This window comes from Ranitomeya imitator, chromosome 2 (assembly GCF_032444005.1).
Source record: "Ranitomeya imitator isolate aRanImi1 chromosome 2, aRanImi1.pri, whole genome shotgun sequence".
Taxonomy (NCBI): Eukaryota; Metazoa; Chordata; class Amphibia; order Anura; family Dendrobatidae; genus Ranitomeya; species Ranitomeya imitator.
In genome coordinates this window covers 338074508-338100054 of record NC_091283.1, presented here as the reverse complement: position 1 = coordinate 338100054, position 25547 = coordinate 338074508, and the positions used below count along the sequence as shown (strand labels likewise).

General features: G+C 42.8%; 1 protein-coding gene across 2 annotated transcripts in view; it reads left to right on the top strand.

Annotated features, from left to right (window-relative positions):
• Positions 1–14825, top strand: part of LOC138663640 (uncharacterized) — a 55085-nt gene extending 40260 nt beyond the window's left edge. For both annotated transcript variants that reach the window (XM_069749917.1, XM_069749916.1), the window contains exons 2-16: positions 2837–2983; positions 3113–3292; positions 3376–3499; positions 3583–3680; positions 4330–4619; positions 8007–8060; positions 8181–8319; positions 8407–8705; positions 9976–10174; positions 10265–10369; positions 10470–10606; positions 10681–10887; positions 11263–11346; positions 13584–13807; positions 13954–14825. In XM_069749917.1, the coding sequence (XP_069606018.1) occupies positions 2906–2983; positions 3113–3292; positions 3376–3499; positions 3583–3680; positions 4330–4619; positions 8007–8060; positions 8181–8319; positions 8407–8705; positions 9976–10174; positions 10265–10369; positions 10470–10606; positions 10681–10887; positions 11263–11346; positions 13584–13807; positions 13954–14540 (2805 nt within the window). In that variant the 5' untranslated portion in view covers positions 2837–2905 and the 3' untranslated portion in view covers positions 14541–14825. The remainder of the gene's footprint in view (positions 1–2836; positions 2984–3112; positions 3293–3375; positions 3500–3582; positions 3681–4329; positions 4620–8006; positions 8061–8180; positions 8320–8406; positions 8706–9975; positions 10175–10264; positions 10370–10469; positions 10607–10680; positions 10888–11262; positions 11347–13583; positions 13808–13953) is intronic.
• Positions 14826–25547: the final 10722 nt, after the last annotated feature.

Here is a 25547-nt window from a genome sequence, read left to right as displayed (position 1 = left end):
TAATAAATGGCAAATTATATTGATAAAATAATATTAAATACTCATATCAAAATATTAAAGTGCATAGTACCAAGAAATTGTAGCATAATTATTACATTAATATCACAATTGGCCACTAGGTGGTGCTGTGACTCTCAAAAAGAGAGAGAGAAAAAAAATGCATGTATATAATGCCAACATCTAGCCAAACACAGCTGTACCAGCGCTTTAAGTACAAATCTATATGTAAATGTTTAAAATATACATATAAGGTGCAGTGTCCAGTCCAAATAAATACATGTTGCGGTTTATTAATCAAACCAGATTGTGTCCTTCAAAGTAGGAAATACAATTGGCCAATATGATTAATGAATGGAATTTTTAAACACCGCAAATAATTACCTGTAGGAATCAACGTCTGCTGAGTGTGTTGGTAGTAGGACCTAAACCTCTCGCCCCAACGCCCCACTCTTTTTCTGCAGTGCGGAACCAGGACCGCTGGAGCTGACAGCACAGCTCCTCCAGTAAAGCTCCAAGAACCTCCGGGTTGATTGCTGACGGCAGGTCTTTTTTTCTTCTGCCGTTGGCTGGGGCAGCTTCCTGCTTCCTCCCCATAAAAGGATCCTTCCTCACTTTCAAGCATGGCATCACTCTCAACATGAGAAAAGCAATGCCACTGTAACAACCGGTTACCTGGGGAGGTCCACTGACATCTGGCAGCATGATCCCACAGCGCTGTGACTGACAGTACCGGCGGTAGTGTTACCGCGGGTGATAGCATGTGACCGCATGACCCTGCAGCGCTCTGATCGGCGCTCTTACCGGCAGCTCCCGTCAATGCACACACTGAGCAGTGTGTGCAATGTTGGGAAAATAAAGCCCACAGCATACGCTGCAGGCTGCAACAAAATGGCCACAATCTCCTCTCACTATGACCTACTGTCACGGGGCTACCGCGACAGAGAGGTTCCAGACAACCGCAGCACTCTGGACCTCGTTCACACACAGTGAACAGAAGCTCTTCCCCTGTGTTCTGACCTGGCTGCTTTGTGCCAGCAGTGGAGGAGTTAACCTTATTGCTAAGTTGCTGAGAGCTGGGTCTCTCAACTGAAGTGGATTTTGTAATCTGATCCAGGGCCGGCTCCAGGTTTTTGAGGGCCCCGGGCGAAAGAGTCTCAGTGGGCCCCCCCTTTAACACATACCACGATTCATGATCGCATATAAACACAGCCATGTAGTATATAACACTGCCCATGTAGTATATAGCAGCCCACGTAGCATATAGCAGCCCACGTAGAATATAGCAGCGCCACTCACTCATGCACTGGTAGGACTAGGAGCTCTAGGAGCTCCTCCTGAATCTGCCTCATAACTTCAGCAGCACGGCAGCCAGCCAGGGGCGGAGATCAGAGCAGAGAACGTGCTCTCTCCCCCCACAAACAATGTCACACTGGCTGCCTTCTCTTAACCCCTATGTGTGCCTGCCTGGCTGCACTCACTGAGTGATAAGATGCTTGTGTCAGAGCTGGCACATAGGGGTTAAGAGAACGCAGCCAGCAGTGACTTTATAGGCGGAGAGCATGTTATCTCCTGCTCTGCTCTCCCAGCTGTATCTACGACAGCATGAGTGGGCCCCCCTCTCTCCCCAGGGCCCCAGCATTTGCCCGCTGTGCCGGGTGCTGACGCCGGCCCTGATCTGATCCTCTATATAGACACAGTCCTGCCTACAGCTATTGTCAGTGATCAGTTCAGCTGCCTGGCTTGGAGGTTGATGGAGCGTAGTGTTGGTGTTGGAGGTTTATTTACAGAGATTGGTGTCTGCACTTTTGGTTGCATGTTAAACCTGTTTTCCTTCCTAGTTTTTTCCTTCTCTTCCCTTCTGTGTTTCCTCTGTAGTTGTGTGAGCATTTGGTGAGTTTGAGACTTTTAGTTACCTTGTCTGTATACCCTGTTATTTGTTGTATAATTACACTGGTGCAGTGCACCTCCCTTGGGGGGAGAGGGGGGCCACTGACAGGGCCTGCACAGGAGACAGGGATACGCTGGCGGCTCAGATCTCCTAACCATCATAGGTACCCCCGAGATAAGAGAAAGCCAGGGCCCCATTATAGTGGCAGGGACAGGTGCGGGTCCCAGTACGCCGTCCTGCCGCTTTATTGCCGGTAACGGCGTGACACCTACACAGCCCAAGAGGGTGTGCCCAGGTCACAGCTAAGAGGCAGGAGGAGCGGCCTCAATGTAAGAGATGCGGTCGGAGTCCGGCCGTTGGCTCCTATGCCCATGGCTGCCGCAAGTGAGGTGTGCAAGTGTTGTTCCTAGACATACAAGCCCCAATAGTCAAAATTGAAGCCCGCAGTGGCACACATAAATGTTAGTAAGTAAAAAACTATTAAAGTAGTTAATTTAATTTTGTATTAAAAATAATTGATTGTCTAATCAATAACTATTAATACAAAAATGTAAATCATGGCACCTTCACTTTAAAGGGTACAGAACAATGTCTTAGGTGGGCAGAAGGCCCAATAAAAAGGGGATTAAGTTAAGGAAGGATTCTTTATTTTAGACAAACAGGATATAAGCAAACATTGCTAATGCCGATTCCAGTGTTGGTAAATGAGAGGAGAATTAGCGTTATGGAAGATGAGTCTATGAGAGACGTATACAGCTGCTGACTCCGAGGAAGAAACTGCTTGTTGTCTGTGGCCTAAAATATATAGGATTTATTAGTAGATGTAAAGAAGAAAACTAAATACTGTAAAATAATAAATCTCCTCATGTTTCCCTTATTATCTCCAGAAATTGTATTATTACACAGGATTTTTATGATGTTACATCGGCACATCTTCTTCTCATTCAGGTCTCTACAATATCGGATCCTCTCAGTGAAGATCTTCCATAGAAAATTTTACTGATTTACCCATCAAAGATGGCTATGGATGGAGACAAGATGGTGGAGAGGATATTAGACCTCACCCTAGAGATCCTCTTCCGGCTTACTGGAGAGGTGAGAGATTCTGATGACGTCACATTACATCATTCTTATCTATGAGAATAACAGAGGGACAGAACTGGAGAGGTGAGGACTCTGGAAATGTATGTAGTGAGATTTATTAATGTGTCTCTCCATAACCAGGATTACATAGTAGTGAAGAAGACCTCTAGTGAGCGCTGTCAGGACCCTGTGTCTGAGGGATTGGGAAGAACCATCAGCCCAATCACGGTGCCTCCTCCTCGCCCCCTGATACATGAGGACATCAATGACCAGAAGATCCTAGAACTCATCTACAAGATGATTGAGCTGCTGACTGGAGAGGTGACGCTTCTGGGAATGGTGGGACATTATACCGTAACACTATGAAGGGATCGGGGAGATGATGGTATCATTGTATGTGTCAGGTTCCTATAAGGTGTCAGGATGTCGCAGTCTATTTCTCCATGGAGGAGTGGGAGTATTTAGAAGGACACAAAGATCTGTACAAGGACGTCATGATGGAGGTTCCCCAGCCCCTCACATCAACAGGTAACAGACAGGACTAAATACACACGGCCTATAATTATCTGTATGTAAAGAATGAATTCAGTCCCTCTATGTGTTTCCTCCAGCTCTATCCAGTAAGAGGACAACACCAGAGAGATGTCCCTGTCCTCTTCTTCCACAGGACTGTAATCAAGAAGTTCCTAATATTCCTCAGGATCATCAGGTAGATGGAGAGAAGGTGTCATGAGATCTCCCCTATGATGTGTAGACGGCTGTGAAGGTCTTGTGCTCAGTCTTGTTTTATCCACCAGTATTATATGTTTTATACTTGTGTAATGAGAACGGTGGAGATGGCAGGATTAGAGCTGATCATAGATGTGACTTCTCCATCTGTCTGTGACTTTTGCAATATTTGTTTCAGGGTGAAGATCTGACCCATATTAATACTACAGAGACCTATGTGAGGGGTGATGAGCGGTGTGCAGAGGATATAATATATATATATATATATATATATATATATATATATATATATATTTTGTGACACACACACACACACACACACACACACACACACACACACACACACACACACACACACACACACACACAATTGAGTTTTCTAGTTTTACATCTTTGTTCACAAGTCTGTAGACAGATTCTCTTATCTTTTCTGTACTACTATTTGTGTTGCTGGCAATTAGCCAGCTACACAAGTCCTTCAGCAGCCTTATCTCATGGGTTAAATTACCATGCAAACCTTATAGTTTTTCAAATGCTTCCTCAGTGTATATAAGGTAGCCTACAGTAGTCAAAAGATCACTCTGTTCAGGTTCTTGAAGGACCAACTTACTATTTCTTACTATTCCTAGAAAATGGCATTTTTTGGAAAGCCAGGCCCTCTTCTCTGTAAAAGATGTTTGAAGTTTTATAAAAACCTGCGCAAGCATCTCAACAATGTATGCATGAAAACCTCTAAGGCACAGATCAACAATGAAGTCAAGAATGCAAAAAGGAACATGCTCAGGGTGGCCCAGTCCTTGGCTGTTGTGCCTTATGACAGTCTAAACTTCGAAAACAGCCAATTTCCAAATGCCCAGGACTTCTTCACAGACTTTTTGGAAAGTCGTGGTTGCATTGTGACAGGAAAACCTTCTGAAAGGTATGTATATGTTTCTTCATAATATTTTAGGGTTTTCTAGCATTTAACTGTTGATTACCTGTCCTAATTTTACACATGTAAATTAATTTTTAGCTATATAGATATTTTTTATGTAATATATCTTAGTTGAGTGCCATCAAAATGTCTGACAGGCATGCCAACCCAGTGCCAAAAGGTCTACCCCTACCCATCTAAGTAAGCTTCACATGTTATACTTTTTCTGTCAATATAGACATATGAGGGCTTGTTTTTTTTTTTTCTTTTCATGGGACGGGTTGTACTTTTACCACATATTGTAGTGGAAAATGGGGAAAAAATTCTAAGTGCGGTAAAATTGCAAAAAAAATGCTATTACACAATTAGTTTTTTTTTTTGTTTATTCACCTTGTTCACTATATGGTAAAACTAACATGCTGATGTGATGCCCCAGGTCGATATGACTTTGTAGATATCGAAAATGTATACTTTTGCTTTTATGTAAGTGTTGAAAATAATTCTAAAGTTTTTAGAGAAAAAAAAATTGTGCTTTGTAGCTAGGGCTTATGTTTTTAAATATACAAATTTTAGGTAGATACTGTCTTTTGATCACTCTTTATTGCATTTTATTGTAACGTTGTGGCGACCAAAAACAATGATATTTATATAGATAACTAGCTGAAGAGCTCGGCGTTGCCCGGACATAGTAACTAACTGCTGTCCCGCTCTCCACTCGCAGTCCCGTTCTCTCACTCCGCCGTCCCGCATTCTCCCTCAGCAGCCCCGCTCTCCATCCACTATCCAAGTAGTCTACAAAGTTCTATATGTTCTTAAGCTACCGTATATACTCAAGTATAAGCCGAGATTTTCAGCCCACTTTTTTGGGCTGAAAGTCCCCCTCTCAGCTTATACTCGAGTCATACCCAGGGGTCGGCAGTGGAGGGGGAGCGGGGGCTGTGTAATTATACTCACCTGCTCCTGGCGCGGTCCCTGCAGGTCCCCTGGCTTCCTCGGCGCCGACAGCAGCAGCTTCTTCCTGTATTGGTCAGATATAGAATCACTGCACTCAGTAGAAAGGTATGCTTTCAAGTGGATAAATTTTATTTGTGGTGATTAGTGAGGCGACAGTTAAACGTTTCGGCCGAACTCCGGCCTTTATCATAAAGTCGCTAGAAAAAAATAAAGAATATATACAATCAGAATACTTCATATATAAAAAAAATTTTACATAATATATACACATCAAAAGAGAGCCAGCATATCCAGGTTTGTATAGGTGCAATTATACAGATGCACTAAGGCTAGAGACATCAAGGAACAAAAGCTACTGGGTATCGATCAGTACATGAATTGGGATAGAATATAGATTTACAAACAATAGAAATAAAAATAACATACCCTTTATGGTCATCTAGAAAATATTGGCACCGTATATGTTAATTTTTCCAATTAGACGCAATGTATCCTAAAGGTAAGGATAAGGGGAGGCGGTGTTAGGAAGGTTTACATAACTGCCATTGGTATAGGGAACAAGTGCAGAACAATGGGAAGATAAATGAATGTGGTCTGTACTGGTGCACCTCAGAGTAATGTAATGTGACTTAGGGTAAAAGAGAAGTAAGAAGGGGAAAGAAGAAAAAGAAAACACGTAGGTACCAGCTTGGTGGATGATCCAGTGGGGGGTTGCAGCAGGTCAGGGGAGCAATGTCCTGACAGTGGCACCTTGGGCTACAGGAGGTAGAATAATTAGCGTGAGGATAGGTCATGATATAAGGCTTTATTGTGGGTAGGCAGATGTATGCAACGAAAGTACTTACAAATATTGGTGGTGCAGCGGTCATGCAGGAGCACAGGCGTGCTGGTGTATTCCTGTATTGAGCGGTCACATGGTACCGCTCATTAGAGTAATGAATATGCGGCTCCACCTCCCATAAGAGGTGGAGCCGCATATTCATTACTCTAATGAGCAGTAACGGTGACTGCTCAGTACAGGATGAAGCTGCGGCGTCGGGGAAGCAGGGACTGCACAGCGCCAGGACCAGGTGAGTATAACGGGGAAGGGAGCGCAGCGCTGCGCGATAATCACCTTTCCTCGTTCCGGGCGCCGCTCTGTCTTCAGCAGTGACGCTCAGGTCAGAGGGCGCAGTGACGTGGTTAGTGCGCGCCCTCTGCTGAACATCAGTGCTGAACATGGAGCTGCACCAGAATGAGGAGCAGGTGACTATTGAAAGTGCCGGAGGCCTGAGCGACGGAGAGGTGAGTATGTGATTTATTTTTATTTTTTTTATCGCAGCAACAGCAAATGAGGCAAGTGTCTATGGAGCATCTAAGGGGCCATAACGTTTGTGCAGCACTATATTGGACCATAATGTTTGTGCAGCACTATATGGGGCAAGTGTCTGTATGGGGCCATAATTAAGGTTTGTGGAGCATTACGGTATATGGGGCAAGTGTCTGTATGGAACATCTTACTTATAGGGCCATAATGAAGGTTTGTGCAGCACTATATGGGGCAAATATCTTTATGGAGCATCTTATGGGGCCATAATCAGCATTTGTGCAGCATTATATTGGGCAAATGTGTCTATGGAGCATCTTATGGGGCCATTATTAACCTTTATGCAGGATTATATGGGGCATATTTTAATCTGGAACATCTTATGGGGCCCATCATGAACTGTATGGAGCATTATATGGGGCTCCTGATTCAATATGGATATTCAAAAACACTTAACCTACTGATGTCTCAATTAATTTTACTTTTATTGGTATCAATTTTTACTTTTGAAATTTACCGGTAGCTGCTGCATTTTCCACCCTAGGCTTATACTCGAGTCATTAAGTTTTCCCAGTTTTTTTGTGGCAAAATTAGGGGGGTCGGCTTATACAAGGGTCGGTTTATACTTTATTATTATTTATTATTATTATAGCGCCATTTATTCCATGGCGCTTTACATGTGAGGAGGGGTATACATAATAAAACAAGTACAATAATCTTGAACAATACAAGTCACAACTGGTACAGGAGGAGAGAGGACCCTGCCCGCGAGGGCTCACAATCTACAAGGGATGGGTGAGAATACAGTAGGCGAGGGTAGAGCTGGTCATGCAGCGGTTTGGTCAATCTGTGGTTACTGCAGGTTGTAGGCTTGTCGGAAGAGGTGGGTCTTCAGGTTCTTTTTGAAGGTTTCTCTGGTAGGCGAGAGTCTGATATGTTGTGGTAGAGGGTTCCAGAGTAGGGGGGATGCGCGGGAGAAATCTTGTATGCGATTGTGGGAAGAGGAGATAAGAGGGGAGTAGAGAAGGAGATCTTGGGAGGATCGGAGGTTGCGTGCAGGAGAGTACCGGGAGACTTGAGTATATACGGTAATTTATAGATGAATTAATGCAGATTTTGGTTTTCTTTTTTAGGCCATCCACTGAAGAAGAGCCTATAAGTCTTCCTCCCGTGGTTGAAGAAGCTAGGTAAGAACTGTGCACCAGGTTTCTAAAAACCTTTGTAACAGCTTTACTGTCAGTAAGGGACGCTTATGGTGTCAGTAGTCAGTGTCAATAATCGCCCTAATATTTTCTTGTCTCTTCCAGTTCAAGTGCCAATATGTCTCTACGGAAAAAAATTACAGTGGTCGGGTTTCACAATAAGCACGACTTAAAATCCTCCCTTTTGCTGAGTTTCAAAAACTATTTGAAGGGACATCGTTCAGAATCGACCATAAACCCGATGGTAAGTGTGATTTTTATCAGTTTGCGTGTATTTGATGAATCCTTAGAGATGTGAACCCTAATGTATGATCATTTGTTTGATTTTTAGATACAAATCATTTCCCGCTTTCTGTATTTTATAAACCCGGAAGAGATCACTGTGGACTTTCTAAAGAACTTGAGGGCTACCAAAGAATATTTTAATTCCCTGGAAAGCCTGAAGACGAGCGAAGAAACAGTTAAAAAGCATATTTGTCACCTGCGGAATTTTATACGTTTCATACAGTCCGAGGAGTACCCCAGTGGCCTTGACAAAGAAACCAAGAATGCAGTTGAACCCTTTAAGGAGACTCTAAAGGTCATAGAAAGTAAATTAAACCAGAAGTTTGCTAAAGGCAGGAAGAGGGGGTAAGTAGCTCAAGTTTATACTACACCTGCAATTTGAATTTCTACTGTCATCGGGATGAAAAATGCCATAAAGACATGGGAAAGGAAAGGTGGATTATCAGAAAGCCTAGATTTAATTAGTACTTGTGCTGCCATGCAAGGTTGGAACAAAGTAATGTTTAGCTCTTAGGCTAGTTTTACATTTGCGTTTAAAAACGCAGCGTTTAAAACACATCCGCAGGTGGTGAAAAAAACGCATGTAAACGCATACAAACGCTGCGTTTTTTAGAATCATGCGTTTTCGCATGCGGTTAAAAAAACGCCGCGTTTTTACGCGTTTACATGCGTTTTTTCCTGCGTTTGCGTTTTTGATACGCATGATGAGAAATTTCACAAGCGAAAAATCAAGATCCAGACACCGCCAATGGGACTACAGAGGGCGTGTGACATGACTCTGTGGACCAACATATGGAAAAATTGTAGCACTCAAAATGTGGTAATGCAAAAAATATTTTTTGGAATAAAAAGCGTCTTTAGTGTGTGACAGCTGCCAATCATAAAAATCAACTAGAAAACTCACTATAAATAGAAAGGGTTAGGGTTTGGATCCCTAGGGTTAGGGTTTGGATCCCTAGGGTTAGGGTTTGAATCCCCAGGGTTAGGGTTTGGATCCCTAGGGTTAGGGTTTGCATCCCTAGGGTTAGGGTTTGGATCCCTAGGGTTAGGGTTTGGATCCCTTTATCACCTTGATGGTGGGGGGTGGTTTATCAGTGTCTAGACTTGTTTTTCTCTATTGAAACGCATGCATTCAAAAACGCAACCAAACGCATGTGCTTAAAAATGCATGCGTTTACATAGACAGCAATACGTTTTTTTGCCGCAAAAAAACGCATGCGTTTTTTTGCGGCAAAAAAACACCTCTAGAAATTACTACATGTTGCACTTCCGCAACAAAACGCAAGCAGCGTTTTTAATGTTAAATATAGGGGAAAAAAACGCATGTGTTTATATGTGTTAAAACGCAGCTGCAAAAAACGCAAATGTGAAACCAGCCTTAGAAGCTCAGGCAAATCCCCCATTTCCAGGCCATCAAATCAATTCAAAACACCCTAACTTGCTAAAATGAGGTATCAATCGCAAATGCGCTAAAGTTCTATATTCTGGCTCCATTATGGAAAAAAGATCTGTCGAATGATGGAAACAAAGAATGCTAAATGTATCTCATGGGCTAATATACAAAAAAAAAGTAACAAGAATGAACCTGTACCATACCTACTTTTATCACCCACAGATTGGAATCCACGCCTCCCACCATGGCTGATTGTCGCAAAGTTTTGACAGTGGCAAAACGTCACGTGGCCGATATCTTTACACGAGCACAATTTAGTAAGAAGTTGAGTGATAAGGAGAAGACCCTGGCATGTTACTACCTTCAGGCTGTTCTTATCTATAAGCATCTACGTAACCCATCTGAGGCCAAAAATCTAATGGTAGGCTTAATAAATTAACCAACTTATCATATTGCTGACAGATGCTGCTTCACCATATCTTAGGTATTTTCTATGTTCCTCCTCTTATAGGTAAAAGAATGGATTGAGAGGGAGCAATTAGATGCTGATGGACAGGTATTAACAATTGTAAAGACAAAAAAAAATATTTTTATACTGCAGGATGAGGATGAGCAGGTAAATGTTATAAGCATAACTCCTATAATGCTGTGCTTTATGTTCTTCAAGGTTTTGCCATTGGCAATCGTATCTTTAACACAATGTTTCCCTTTGACAGAATTTCCGTACATATTTCGAAAAGATTAGGCCAACTAATCAGCCTAAGGGTATAAATATGGCGCGTGAATTCTTTGTGTCCAGCAAAGGACAACGAATCATGAACCCCTGCAAAGACATGGAGCGCTTGCAGAAGAAGTTAGTAATAAATGAAGCCCTCCTTGTCTTCCCTGCCAAGCATTTACCATTACTAACAAATGTTTTATCCACAGGTATCAGCTGCCCATAATATCATGGAAGATGGCAATAAAAGTATACAAAAATTGGGCTGAAGAAAGTCTTTCGCAGGTGGAAAGAGACAAGGCCAATGCATATGTACACTTTGTGACCAGACCAGACATCGTAGATACCTCTCCATTGGCTGCAGGGATGTTAATAGTGGCTATGCTGAAGGGAAACAAACAAGCACGAACCTCCAAGTAAGAGACCTAACTTTATCTCCACAGGCATTCCCAAAATCCATCTTTTCATTGCATGAGACTTAAGTAATTATGCCTTATAGCAGTGTTCCCCAAGTTCGGTCCTCAAGAGCCACCAACAGGTCATGTCTTCAGGATTTCCTTAGTATTGCACAGGTCATTGAATGCTTGCCTGTCCACGTGATGCAATTATAACCTGTGCAATACTAAGGAAATCCTGAAAACATGATCTGTTGGTGGCTCTTGAGGACCGGACTTGGGGAACACTGCCTTATAGTATATATGATTCCTACCAAATTCTTGGCTAAGTAGTCTAGTAGGTAACAACACCTTTATCAGTTTTTCATAGCTTTGCTGTCTTTTTTAACTTCACAGATGTACATCGCCCAAGAGGAGGAGGATCAGTAGAGAAGAAGACCGTGAGGGACAAATCAATGAAGAAGAGACAGAAGGCGCCGGGTAGGAGACCTAACAGACACTGTGTGATGCCCCCACAATTTATTCCTCCACAGTACCATCCACACACAGCATGATGTACCCCCCTTAACTACCCTGACAATGAATGGTGACCCCAGCACAGTATAATCTCCAAATGTGACCCCCATACAGCCCTCCATGCAGTACAAAGGGCCTACGTACAGTATAATGGCCTCCTACTATCGCTGTGCATAGTATAATGACCCCCACACAGCCCTCTGCACAGTGTGACAGACCCCACACAAACCTTCACACTGTTTATTTACTTGCATACAATATGGTGGCCCTCAAATAGGCCTCCATAAAGTATAAAGGCTCCTGTTATGAAAGGTAATTCAGTACCACAATGGACATAGAGGTCAGGGCACATACAGTGACCTGGCAATAACCCAAAAAACAAGAACGAGCTCTGAGACGTGGGAACTCTGTTGACCGCAATCCCTAATCCTCTCCAACCACACTAAAGGCAGCCGTGGATTGCGCCTAACGCTCCCTATGCAACTCGGCACGGCCTGAGAAACTAGCTAGCCTGAAGATAGAAAATAAGCCTACCTTGCCTCAGAGAAATATCCCCAAAGGAAAAGGCAGCCCCCCACATATAATGACTATGAGTTAAGATGAAAAGACAAACGTAGAGATGAAATAGATTTAGCAAAGCGAGGCCCAACTTTCTGAACAGAGCGAGGATAGGAAAGGTAACTTTGCGGTCAACACAAAACCCTATAAAAACCACGCAAAGGGGGCAAAAAGACCCTCCGTACCGAACTAACGGCACGGAGGTACACCCTCTGCGTCCCAGAGCTTCCAGCAAGCAGGAAAAAACAAATAGACAAGCTGGACAGAAAAAAACAGCAAACAAATAGCAAAGAATAACTTAGCTATGCAGAGCAGCAGGCCACAGGAACGATCCAGGAGGGGACAGGTCCAATACTAGAACATTGACTGGAGGCCAGGATAAAAGCACTAGGTGGAGTTAAATAGAGCAGCACCTAATGACTTCACCACATCACCTGAGGAAGGAAACTCAGAAGCCGCAGTACCACTTTCCTCCACCAACGGAAGCTCACAGAGAGAATCAGCCGAAGTACCACTTGTGACCACAAGAGGGAGCTCTGCCACAGAATTCACAACAGGCTCCCTCATAGCCAGCCACATATTAGTGCCCTCCACAAAGCCATTCAAATATTATAATGACCCCACATACCTTATGAAAGACTAATGGGCCCTACATAGTCCTCCATATGGTATAATGCACCCCCCCATTGCCTTCTATATAGAATAATGCTTCCCCATAGTCTTCTATATATTAGAATGCACCACACATAGTCCTCCATATATATAATGTAGCCTCTATATAACATTATGTAATCTTCATAGTATTCAATATAGAGCAGCCTCTATAGTTCATCATATAGTATAATGTAGCCTCTGTAATCCTCCATATAGTATAATGTAGCTTCTATAATCCTCCATATATTATAATGTAGCCTCTATAATTATCCATATTGCATAATATAGCCTCTATAATCCTCTGTATAGGATACAGCCTCTATAATCCTCCATATAGTATAATGTAGTCTCCGTAATCCTCCATATAGTATAATGTAGCCTCTATAATCCTCTGTATAGGATACTGCCTCTGTAATCCTCCATATAGTATAATGTAGCCTCTTTAATTATCCATATTGTATAATGTAGCCTCTATAATCCGCTATATAGGATACGGCCTCTATAATCCTCCATATAGTATAATGTAGCCTCTATAATCCTCTGTATAGGATACTGCCTCTAAAATCCTACATATAGTATAATGTAGCCTCAATAATCGTCCACATAGTATAATGTAGCCTCTGTAATCCTCCATATAGTGTTATGTAGCCTCTTTAATTATCCATATTTCATAATGTGACCCTATAGTCTTGTCCTCCATAGCGTAATGTGGCCCTACAGTCCTATCATCAATAGCATAATGTGGCCGTACAGTCCTGTCCTCCGTAACATAATGGGGCCCTATAGTAAATAATATTTAATATATTTAGTTTTATATTAAACAAAAATTTATTATATAAACAATAGTTTTTAATACAAATAAATAAATTGCGGCGCCTTCCTGCCTTTTAGCATATGATTAATTCCACAGTCTTGGTTAAGTAGTCCAGTGATGAACAACACCGTTTTCAGTATATTCTATCTTACGATCTTTCTTTTTAACTTTACAGAAGTTCTGATGCGGAACAAATAGACGAGGAAGAGACAGTTCAACAGACGCACATTGCTCCAAAAGAGTTCTATTTCAACAGGCTAATTAAAAAGTCCCCTGTAGGAGTAGACAATCGACCACCATCCCGGTCCACCTGCAGTCGGTATACGGAGCGTTTTGCAAAATACTGTCAGGATAAATGGAGGCGGGAGCAGTACAATTTAAGGGTGTCAAATGCTATCGGTAAGTTGTTTTGTTTTTTTTCAATGTATTATTCTTCTTGTTTTAATTTGAAATCTGTCTAGTTGTTGTTGTTTTTATTCTTCGGGATGTGCTGCCTGAATATTTTCTGTTTGCTGAATATTTTACAGTATTGCATTTTCTTGTAGATTTTTTCAGGCATTTCCCAAAAGAAGAAGACCTAAAGCGCTATCTGAAAAAACAGCAGTGGACGTCCAATCTACCTGGCCTAGAAGATGTCCAACGTGGATGGAAACCTAAACCAAAAAGAGGGGATCTAGAGCACCTTGTCAATCTTCGAGAATTGGTGAAATCGCAAAAGTGGAGAGGCTTAATAATTACAAATGGTCAAAGTAAAGGTGAAAGACTGCACACAACTCGCGCTTTTACAAAGGGAGACATCATTTGTGACTTCCATGGAGTAGTTATAGAAGGAGACGAGGCGGAAAAATTACAGGCAACTGTGTGTGAGCGCAAAGGATATATGTTTTTTTTTAATATTGGTGAAAAGGTGTGGTGTTTTGATGCCAGGGAGGCTCCATGCCATTGTCACCCGGACATGCCTTCAACATTTGGGCGAAAGATGAATCATTCACAGAAAAATTACAACGTGAAACCTGTCCTTAAATACATAATTGATGAGAACACCCCATCAATGCTTTTGGTGGCTAATTGCAATATCAAACCAGGGGCAGAACTGTTGTTCAATTATGGAGTGAAACGGAATCAATTTTGAGAAGCTTCGAGTGTCTCATGGCGTGACTTCATGACATTGAGAAAAGCATTTTAGCTTGAATGTTCTCCCCGTATTTGCGTGGGTTTCCTCCGAGTTCTCCGGTTTCCTCTCACACTCCAAAGAAATAATGATAGGGAATCTGGATTGTAGGACCCAGTGTGGACAGTGTTTTGGATTTATGGAAAGTGCCGTGGAGTTAAAAGCGCTATATAAGTCAATAAATATTATTTTTATTATTCTTATTGTCATAACCAATCTAAATAAATATTTTCCTTTTGCCATTTCCTCAGTGGTGTTATGTGTAAACTGGTTAGGCCCTATGATATGTTGCTATTTTGAAATTATTATCTTGTCATCCTGTACGTTTTATCTTTTCTTAACTCCTTCACGACCTTGGCTGCCTCCCTCCCTTTTAGATGAGCTCACGCTCTGAGCTCGCATCAACCCCCACACATGTCAGCTGATCTGGTCATCTGACATGTGACGCTAACGGCATCGAGCAGATCACCGTTAACCCTTTAGATTTTGTGTTTAATTTAAAGATGACAGCCAGCAGACGGTAATCTGAAATGTCCAATTGTCCAGCTCAATGTAACCAAAAATTTTATTACTATGACATCATAGTGGGGTATTACATCACAATAGGGTATTATGACATCACAATACGGCTGGGGTCTCCAAATCCAGGCCTCAAGGGCCTTCAACAGTGCAGGTTTTCAGGATTTCCTTAGTATTGCACAGGGGTTGGAATCATCACCTGTGCAAGTGATCATATTACCACCTGTGCAAGACTAATAAATCCTGAAAACCTTCACTGTTGGCAGCCCTCGAGGCCTGGAGTTGGAGACCCATGCAATAGGGTATGATGCCATCATAGTGGTGTATTATGACATCACAATGGGTATAATGGCATCATAGTGAGATATTATTACATCATTGTGAGGTGTGACATCATGGTTGGGTATTATGATATCACAATGGGGTATTATGACATCAAAATGAGGTATTACATCATAATGGGGTATTACAACATAGTGGGGTATTATGATATCACAGTGAGCTATTATGGCATCACAATGTAGTATTATGACATCACAATGGGGCATTTTGACATCATAATGGGGTATTATTACAGTGAAATGGGGTATTACAGTTAAGTGGGGTATTTTGATATCCTAGTGGGGCATTATCACATCATAGTGAGGTATTATGAGAGGAAAATGGGGTACTATGAAAGCACAATTGGGTATTATGACATTACAGCAGGTGTCCCCAACCTGTAGCTCGGGAGCCACATGTGGCTTGCGAGCCCGTGATGTGTGGCTCGCGACTGCTTGCCAGCTTGGTGCATTAGCAACAGATGTAAATAACTATTAAGAGCAGATCTCTAGTTGGTGACTTTTGTGTAGCCCTGTACAGAAGAGCAGATCTGAATGGGGGTGAGATAGGAAACCGTGGAGTTTGGCATACTGCCTTGGTGTGATTTCAGTGGGAAAGCTTTGGTAGTCATTATACCAATATTGGAGGCTCTCAGTGTCACTACTGTGAGTGGGGAAGGAGCTGGTTGTGGCTCGCGACCCTCTTTCACAGCTGGATGTGGCTCTCAAGGTCAGAAAGGTTGGGGACCTCTGCATTACAGTATATTATGACATCATAGTAAGGTATGATGACATCACAATGGGGTATTATTACAGTCAAGTGGGGTATTACAGTGAAATGAGCATCTTTTTGGTGCAAATTTGGCTGCAAAACACTCAGATGTGCAAATCTGTATGCTCATTTGCATGGTTAAAAAAGCATGTTTTATCACAGCGGTTTTAATTCAATTTGCACATTTTTTTTTTCTGTTAAAACGCTAAGACTTGCGCAAAGTCGTGATGGCAAAAACCGCAAGCTTTTTTGGGCATTCAAAAAAGGAAAAACCAGCACCAGGAGATTTCCATAAAAATTCAAGTTTTGTCTTTTATTTAACCCCTTAGTGACAGAGCCAATTTGGTACTTAACCCCTTTACCCCCAAGGGTGGTTTGCACGTCAATGACCAGGCCAATTTTTACAATTCTGACCACTGTCCCTTTATGAGGTTATAACTCCGAAACGCTTCAACGGATCCTGGTGATTCTAACATTGTTTTCTCGTGACATATTGTACTTCATGATAGTGGTAAAATTTCTTTGATAGTACCTGCGTTTATTTGTGAAAAAAACGGAAATTTGGCGAAAATTTTGAAAATTTCGCAATTTTCAAACTTTGAATTTTTATGCAATTAAATCACAGAGATATGTCACACAAAATACTTAATAAGTAACATTTCCCACATGTCTCCTTTACATCAGCATAATTTTGGAACCAATTTTTTGTTAGGGAGTTATAAGGGTTAAAAGTTGACCAGCAATTTCTCATTTTTACAACACCATTTTTTTTTTTTGGGGACCACGTCTCATTTGAAGTCATTTTGAGGGGTCTATATGATAGAAAATGCCCAAGTGTGACACCATTCTAAAAACTGCACCCCTCAAGGTGCTCAAAACCACATTCAAGAAGTTTATTAACCCTTCAGGTGTTTAATAGGAATTTTTGGAATGTTTAAATAAAAATGAACATTTAACTTTTTTACACAAAAAATTTACTTCAGCTCCAATTTGTTTTATTTTACCAAGGGTAACAGGAGAAATTGGACCCAAAAAGTTGTTGTCCAATTTGTCCTGAGTACGCTGATACCCCATATGTGGCAGTAAACAACTGTTTGGGCGCATGGGAGAGCTCGGAAGGGAAGGAGCGCTATTTGACTTTTCAATGCAAAATTGACAGGAATTGAGATGGGACGCCATGTTGCGTTTGGAGAGCCACTGATGTGCCTAAACATTGAAACCCCCCACAAGTGACACCATTTTGGAAAGTAGACCCCCTAAGGAACTTATCTGGATGTGTGGTGAGCACTTTGACCCACCAAGGGCTTCACAGAAGTTTATAATGCAGAGCCATAAAAATAAAACAATTTTTTTTTCCCACAAAAATTATTTTTTAGCCCCCAGTTTTGTATTTTCCCTAGGGTAACAGGAGAAATTGGACCCCAAAAGTTGTTGTCCAATTTGTCCTGGATACGCTGATATCCCATATGTGGGGGGGAACCACCGTTTGGGCGCATGGGAGGGCTCGGAAGGGAAGGAGCATCATTTGGAATGCAGACTTAGATGGATTGGTCTGCAGGCGTCACATTGCGTTTGCAGAGCCCCTAATGTACCTAAACAGTAGAAACCCCCCACAAGTGACACCATTTTGGAAAGTAGACCCCCTAAGGAACTCATCTTGATGTGTTGTGAGAGCTTTGAACCCCCAAGTATTTCACTACAGTTTATAACGCAGAGCCATGCAAATAAAAAATCTTTTTTTTTTCCCACAAAAATTATTTTTTAGCCCCCAGTTTTGTATTTTCCCAAGGGTAACAGGAGAAATTGGTCCACAAAAGTTGTTGTCCAATTTGTCCTGAGTACGCTGATACCCCATATGTTGGGGTAAACCCCTGTTTGGGCACACAGGAGAGCTCGGAAGGGAAGGAGCACTGTTTTACTTTTTCAACGCAGAATTGGCTGGAATTGAGATCGGACGCCATGTCGTGTTTGGAGAGACCCTGATGTGCCGAAACAGTGGAAACCCCCCAATTATAACTGAAACCCTAATCTAAACACACCCCTAACCCTAATTCCAACGGTAACCCTAACCACACCTCTAACCCTGACACACCCCTAACCCTAATCCCAACCCTATTCCCAACTGTAAATGTAATCTAAACCCTAACCCTAACTGTAGCCCCAACCCTAACCCTAGCCCTAACCCTAGCCCTAACCCTAGCCCTAACCCTAGCCCTAGCCCTAGCCCTAACCCTAGCCCTAGCCCTAATGGGAAAATGGAAATAAATACATTTTTTTTTATTTTTCCCTAACTAAGGGGGTGATGAAGGGGGGTTTGATTTACTTTTATAGCGAGTTTTTTTAGCGGATTTTTATGATTGGCAGCCGTCACACACTGAAAGACCCTTTTTATTGCAAAAAATATTTTTTGCAATACCACATTTTGAGAGCTATAATTTTTCCATATTTTGGTCCACAGAGTCATGTGAGGTCTTGTTTTTTGCGGGACGAGTTGACGTTTTTATTGAAAACATTTTTGGGCACGTGACATTTTTTGATCGCTTTTTATTCCGATTTTTGTGAGGAAGAATGACCAAAAGCCAGCTATTCATGAATTTCTATTGGGGGAGGCGTTTATACCGTTCCGCGTTTGGTAAAATTGATAAATCAGTTTTATTCTTCGGGTCAGTACGATTACAGCGATACCTCATTTATATCATTTTTTTATGGTTTGGCGCTTTTATACGATAAAAACTATTTTACAGAAAAAATAATTATTTTTGCATCGCTTTATTCTCAGGACTATAACTTTTTTATTTTTTTGCTGATGATGCTGTATGGCGGCTCTTTTTTTGCGGGACAATATGACGCTTTCAGCGGTACCATGGTTATTTATATCTGTCTTTTTGATCGCGTGTTATTCCACTTTTTGTTCGGCGGTATGATAATAAAGCGTTGTTTTTTGCCTCGTTTTTTTTTTTTTTTTTCTTACGGTGTTTACTGAAGGGGTTAACTAGTGGAACAGTTTTATAGGTCGGGTCGTTACGGACGCGGCGATACTAAATATGTGTACTTTTATTGGGTTTTTTTTTTTATTTAGATGAAGAAATGTATTTATGGGAATAATAATTTTTTTTTTTTTTCATTATTTTGGAATATTTTTTTTTATTTTTTTTTACACATTTGGAAAAAATTTTTTTTACTTTGTCCCAGGGGGGGACATCACAGATCAGTGATCTGACAGTTTGCACAGCACTCTGTCAGATCACTGATCTGATATGCAACGCTGCAGGCTTCACAGTGCCTGCTCTGAGCAGGCTCTGTGAAGCCACCTCCCTCCCTGCAGGACCCGGATCCGCGGCCATCTTGGATCCGGGGCTGGAGGGAGCAGGGAGGGAGGTGAGACCCTCGCAGCAACGCGATCACATCGCGTTGCTCCGGGGGTCTCAGGGAAGCCCGCAGGGAGCCCCCTCCCTGCGCGGTGCTTCCCTGCACCGCCGGCACATCGCGATCATCTTTGATCGCGGTGTGCCAGGGGTTAATGTGCCGGGGGCGGTCCGTGACCGCTCCTGGCACATAGTGCCGGATGTCAGCTGCGATAAGCAGCTGACACCCGGCCGCGATCGGCCGCGCTCCCCCGTGAGCGCGGCCGATCGGCTATGACGTACTATCCCGTCCAGGGTCAGATAAGCCCAGGGCACCTCGACGGGATAGTACGTCTAAGGTCACAGAGGGGTTAATGACCGAGCCAATTTTTACAATTCTGACCACTGTCACTTTATGAGGTTATAACTCTGGAACGCTTCTGAGATTGTTTTTTCGTGACATATTGTACTTCATGTTAGTGGTAACATTTCTTCGATATTACTTGCGATTATTTATGAAAAAAACGGAAATATGGCAAATTTTTGCAATTTTCAAACTTTGTATTTTTATGCCCTGAAATCAGAGAGATATGTCACGAAAATAGTTAATAAATAACATTTCCCACATGTCTACTTTACATAAGCACAATTTTGGTAAAAAAAATTTTTTGGTTAGGGAGTTATAAGGGTTAAAAGTTGACCAGCAATTTCTCATTTTTACAACACCATTTTTTTAGGGACCACATCACATTTGAAGTCATTTTGAGGGGTCTATATGATAGAAAATAATGAAGTGTGACACCATTCTAAAAACTGCACCCCTCAAGGTGCTCAAAACCACATTCAAGAAGTTTATTAACCCTTTACGTGCTTCACAGGAACTGAAACAATGTGGAAGGAAAAAATGAACATTTAACTTTTTTTTGCAAACATCTTAATTCAGAACCATTTTTTTTATTTTCACATGTGTAAAAACAGAAATGTAACCATAAATTTTGTTATGCAATTTCCCCTGAATACGCCAATACCCCATATGTGGGGGTAAACCACTGTTTGGGCGCACCGCAGAACTTGGAAGTGAAGGAGCGCCGTTTGACTTTTTCAATGCAGAATTGGCTGGAATTGAGATCGGACGCCATGTCACGTTTAGAGAACCCCTGATGTGCCTAAACAGTGGAAACTCCCCACAAGTGACATCATTTTGGAAACTAGACCCCTTAAGGAACTTGCCTAGATGTGTGGTGAGCACTTTGAACCCCCATGTGCTTCACTGACGTTTATAACGTAGAGCCGTGAAAAAAAAAAATCGCATTTTTTCTACAAAAATGATGTTTTTGCCCCCAAATTTTTATTTTCACAAGGGTAACAGGAGAAATTAGACCACAAAAGTTGTTGTGCGATTTCTCCTGAGTACGTCGATACCCAATATGTGGGGGTAAACCACTGTTTGGGCGCACCGCAGAGCTTGGAAGAGAAGGAGTGCCGTTTTACTTTTTCAATGTAGAATTGTCTGGAATTGAGATCGGACGCCATGTCGCGTTTGGAGAGCCCCTGATGTGCCTAAACAGTGGAAACCCCCCACAAGTGACACCATTTTGGAAACTAGACCCCCCATGGAACTAGTTGTTGTCCAATTTATCCCGAGTACGCTGATGCGCCATATGTGGGGGTAAACCACTGTTTTGGAATGCAGACTTTGATAGAATGGTCTGTGGGCGTTATGTTGCGGTTGCAGAGCCCCTGATGTACCTAAACAGTAGTAACCCCCCACAAGTGACCCTATTTGGGAAACTAGACCCCCCCAAGGAACTTATCTAGATGTGTGGTGAGAACTTTGCATTCTAAACTTCTGTGAAGCAACTGGGCATTCAGAGTCGTGAAAATAAAAAAAAAAAATTTTTTCCACAAAAAAGATATTGTAGCCCCCAAGTTTTTATTTTCACAAGGGTAACAGGAGAAATTGGACCACTAAAGTTGTTGTTCAATTTATCCTGAGTACGCTGATGCCCCATATGTGGGGGTAAACCACTGTTTGGGCGCACGGCAGAGCTCGGAAGGGAAGGAGCGCCGTTTTGGAATGCAGACTTAGATAGAATGGCCTGTGGGCGTTATGTTGCGATTGCAGAGCCCCTGATGTACCTAAACAGTAGTAACCCCCCACAAGTGACCCTATTTTGGAAACTAGACCCCCCCAAGGAACTTATATAGATGTGTGGTGAGAACTTTGCATTATAAACTTCTGTGAAGCACTTGGGCATTCAGAGTCAAAAATAAAAAAAAAAATTTTTTCCACAAAAAAGATTTTGTAGCCCCCAAGTTTTTATTTTTACAAGGGTAACAAGAGAAATTGGACCCCAGAAGTTGTCCAATTTATCCCGAGTACGCTGATGCCCCATATGTGGGGGTAACCCACTGTTTGGGCGCACGGCAGAGCTCAAAAGGGAGGGAGCAACATTTGACTTTTTTGAGCACAAAATTGGCTGTCGTGTTTGGAGACCCCCTGATGTACCTAAACAGTGGAAACCCCCCAATTCTAGCTCCAACCTTAACCCCAACACACCCCTAACCCTAATCCCAACCTGATCCATAATCCTAATCACTAACCCTAACGATAATCACAACCCTTACCCCAAAACAACCCTAATGTCAACCCTAATCATAACCCTAATCAAAACCCTAAATCCAACACACCCCTAATCCTAATCTCAACCCTAACCTCAAACCTAACCCTAATCCCAATACACCACTAATCACAACCCTAACCTTAACCCTAATCCCAAACCTAACCCTAATCCCAAGCGTAACCCTAATGCCAACCCTAATCCAAACCCTAACCCTAATCCCAACTCTAACCCTAACTTTAGCCCTAACCCTAGCCCTAAGGCTACTTTCACACTTGCGTCGTTTGGCATCCGTCGTTTTGGACAAGAAACGGATCCTGCAAATGTGCCCGCAGGATGCGTTTTTTGCCCATAGACTTGTATTGCCGACGGATCGTGACGGATGGCCACACGTCGCGTCCGTCGTGCACTGGATCAGTTGTGTTTTGGTGAACAGTCAGCACAAAAAAACGTTCAATGTAACGTTTTTTTGTACGTCGCGTCCGCCACTTCTTACCGCGCATGCCTGGCCGTAACTCTGCCCCCTCCTCCCCAGCACATAGATTGGGCAGCGGATGCGTTGAAAAACTACATCCGCTGCCCACGTTGTGGACAATTTTCACAATGTGCGTCGGTATGTCGGGCCGACACATTGCGACGGCCCCGTACCGACGTAAGTGTGAAAGAAGCCTAACCCTAAATTTAGCGCCAACCCTAACCCTAAATTTAGCGCCAACCCTAACCCTAAATTTAGCCCCAACCCTAACCCTAAATTTAGCCCTAACCCTAACCCTAGCCCTAACTGCTCTTCTCCTGCCGGCCGGCAGATGGAGACAGATGGCGGGCACACTGCGCATGCGCCCGCCATTTTCTTTTCCCCAGAAGACGCCGGCGGCCTGAAGGAGCAGCAGGAGGACCCAGGGACACCGGTAAGTATGATAGGGTCCCCGAATCCCCCTATTTCTCTGTCCTGATGTGCGATCACATCGGAGGACAGAGAAATTAAAAAGAAATCGCGTTTTTTTTTTTTTTTTTTGCGATTGCCGGTAAACGGTTAATTACCGGCGTTCGCAAAAGCGGGGTCAGTAAAAAAAACCCTGAATCATGTTCTTTGGGGTCTCGGCTACCCCCGGCAACCGAGACCCCGGAGAAAATCCGACTCTGGGGGGCGCTATTCACTTTTTCCACAGTGCCGTTAATTAACGGCGCTGTGGTTTAAGTACCCTTAGCGGCCGCCATTAAAAGGCGTATCGGCGGTCATTAACCCCTTTCTGACATGGGACGTACTATCCCGTCGAGGTGGGGTGGGCCCCCTTGACCACGGACGGGATAGTACGTCCAGCGCGATCGGCGGCGCTCACGGGGGGAGCGCCGCCGATCGCGGCCGGGTGTCAACTGTTTATCGCAGCTGACATCCGGCACTATGTGCCAGGAGCGGTCACGGACTGCCCCCGCCACATTAACCCCTGGCACACCACGATCAAAGATGATCGCGATGTGTCGGCGGTATAGGGAAGCTTCCCGCAGGAAGGGGGCTCCCTGCGGGCTTCCCTGAGCCCCCCGCAGCAACGCGATGTGATCGCGTTGCTGCGAGGGTCTCACCTCCCTCCCTGCTTCCTCCAGCCCCGGATCCAAGATGGCCGCGGATCCGGGTCCTGCAGGGAGGGAGGTGGCTTCACAGAGCCTGCTCAGAGCAGGCTCTGTGAAGGCTGCAGCGCTGCATGTCAGATCAGTGATCTGACAGAGTGCTGTGCACACTGTCAGATCACTGATCTGTGATGTCCCCCCCTGGGACAATGTAAAAAAGTTAAAAAAAAAAATTTCAAAATGTGTAAAAAAAAAAAAAAAGAAAGAAAAAAATATTATTCCCCTAAATACATTTCTTTATCTAAATAAAAAAAAAAAAACAATAAAAGTACACATATTTAGTATCGCCGCGTCCGTAATGGCCCGACCTATAAAACTGGCCCACTAGTTAACCCCTTCAGTAAACATCGTAAGAAAAAAAAAAAAAGAGGCAAAAAACAACGCATTATTATCATACCGCCGAACAAAAAGTGGAATAACACGCGATCAAAAAGACAGATATAAATAACCATGATACCGCTGAAAGCGTCATCTTGTCCCGCAAAAAACGAGCCGCCATACAGCATCATCCGCAAAAAAAAAAAAAGTTATAGTCCTGAGAATAAAGCGATGCAAAAATAATTATTTTTTCTATAAAATAGTTTTTATCGTATAAAAGCGCCAAAACATAAAAAAATGATATAAATGAGGTATCGCTGTAATCGTACTGACCCGAAGAATAAAACTAATTTATCAATTTTACCAAACGCGGAACGGTATAAACGCCTCCCCCAAAAGAAATTCATGAATAGCTGGTTTTTGGTCATTCTGCCTCGCAAAAATCGGAATAAAAAGCGATCAAAAAATGTAACGTGCCCGAAAATGTTACCAATAAAAACGTCAACTCGTCCCGCAAAAAACAAGACCTCACATGACTCTGTGAACCAAAATATGGAAAAATTATAGCTCTCAAAATGTGGTAACGCAAAAAATAGTTTTTGCAATAAAAAGCGTCTTTCAGTGTGACGGCTGCCAATCATAAAAATCCGCTAAAAAAAAACGCTATAAAAGTAAATCAAACCCCCCTTCATCACCCCCTTAGTTAGGGAAAAATTAAAAAAAGTATTTATTTCCATTTTTCCATTAGGGTTTGGGCTAGGGTTAGGGTTAGGGCTATGGTTAGGGCTAGGGTTAAGGCTACAGTTAGGGTTAGGGTTAGGGCTACAGTTTGGGTTGGGGCTAAAGTTAGGGTTGGGGCTAGGGTTAAGGCTACAGTTAGGGTTGGGGCTAAAGTTAGGGTTAGGGTTTAGATTACATTTACAGTTGGGAATAGGGTTGGGATTAGGGTTAGGTGTGTGTCAGGGTTAGAGGTGTGGTTAGGGTTACTGTTGGGATTAGGGTTAGGGGTGTGTTTGGATTAGGGTTTCAGTTATAATTGGGGGGTTTCCACTGTTTAGGCACATCAGGGGCTCTCCAAACGCGACATGGCGTCCGATCTCAATTCCAGCCAATTCTGCGTTGAAAAAGTAAAACAGTACTCCTTCCCTTCCGAGCTCTCCCGTGTGCCCAAACAGGGGTTTACCCCAACATATGGGGTATCAGCGTACTCAGGACAAATAGGACAACAACTTTTGGGGTCCAATTTCTCCTGTTACCCTTGAGAAAATACAAAACTGGGGGCTAAAAAATAATTTTTGTGGGAAAAAAAAAGATTTTTTATTTTCACGGCTCTGCGTTATAAACTGTAGTGAAACACTTGGGGGTTCAAAGCTCTCACAACACATCTAGATGAGTTCCTTAGGGGGTCTAGTTTCCAAAATGGTGTCACTTGTGGGGGGTTTCTACTG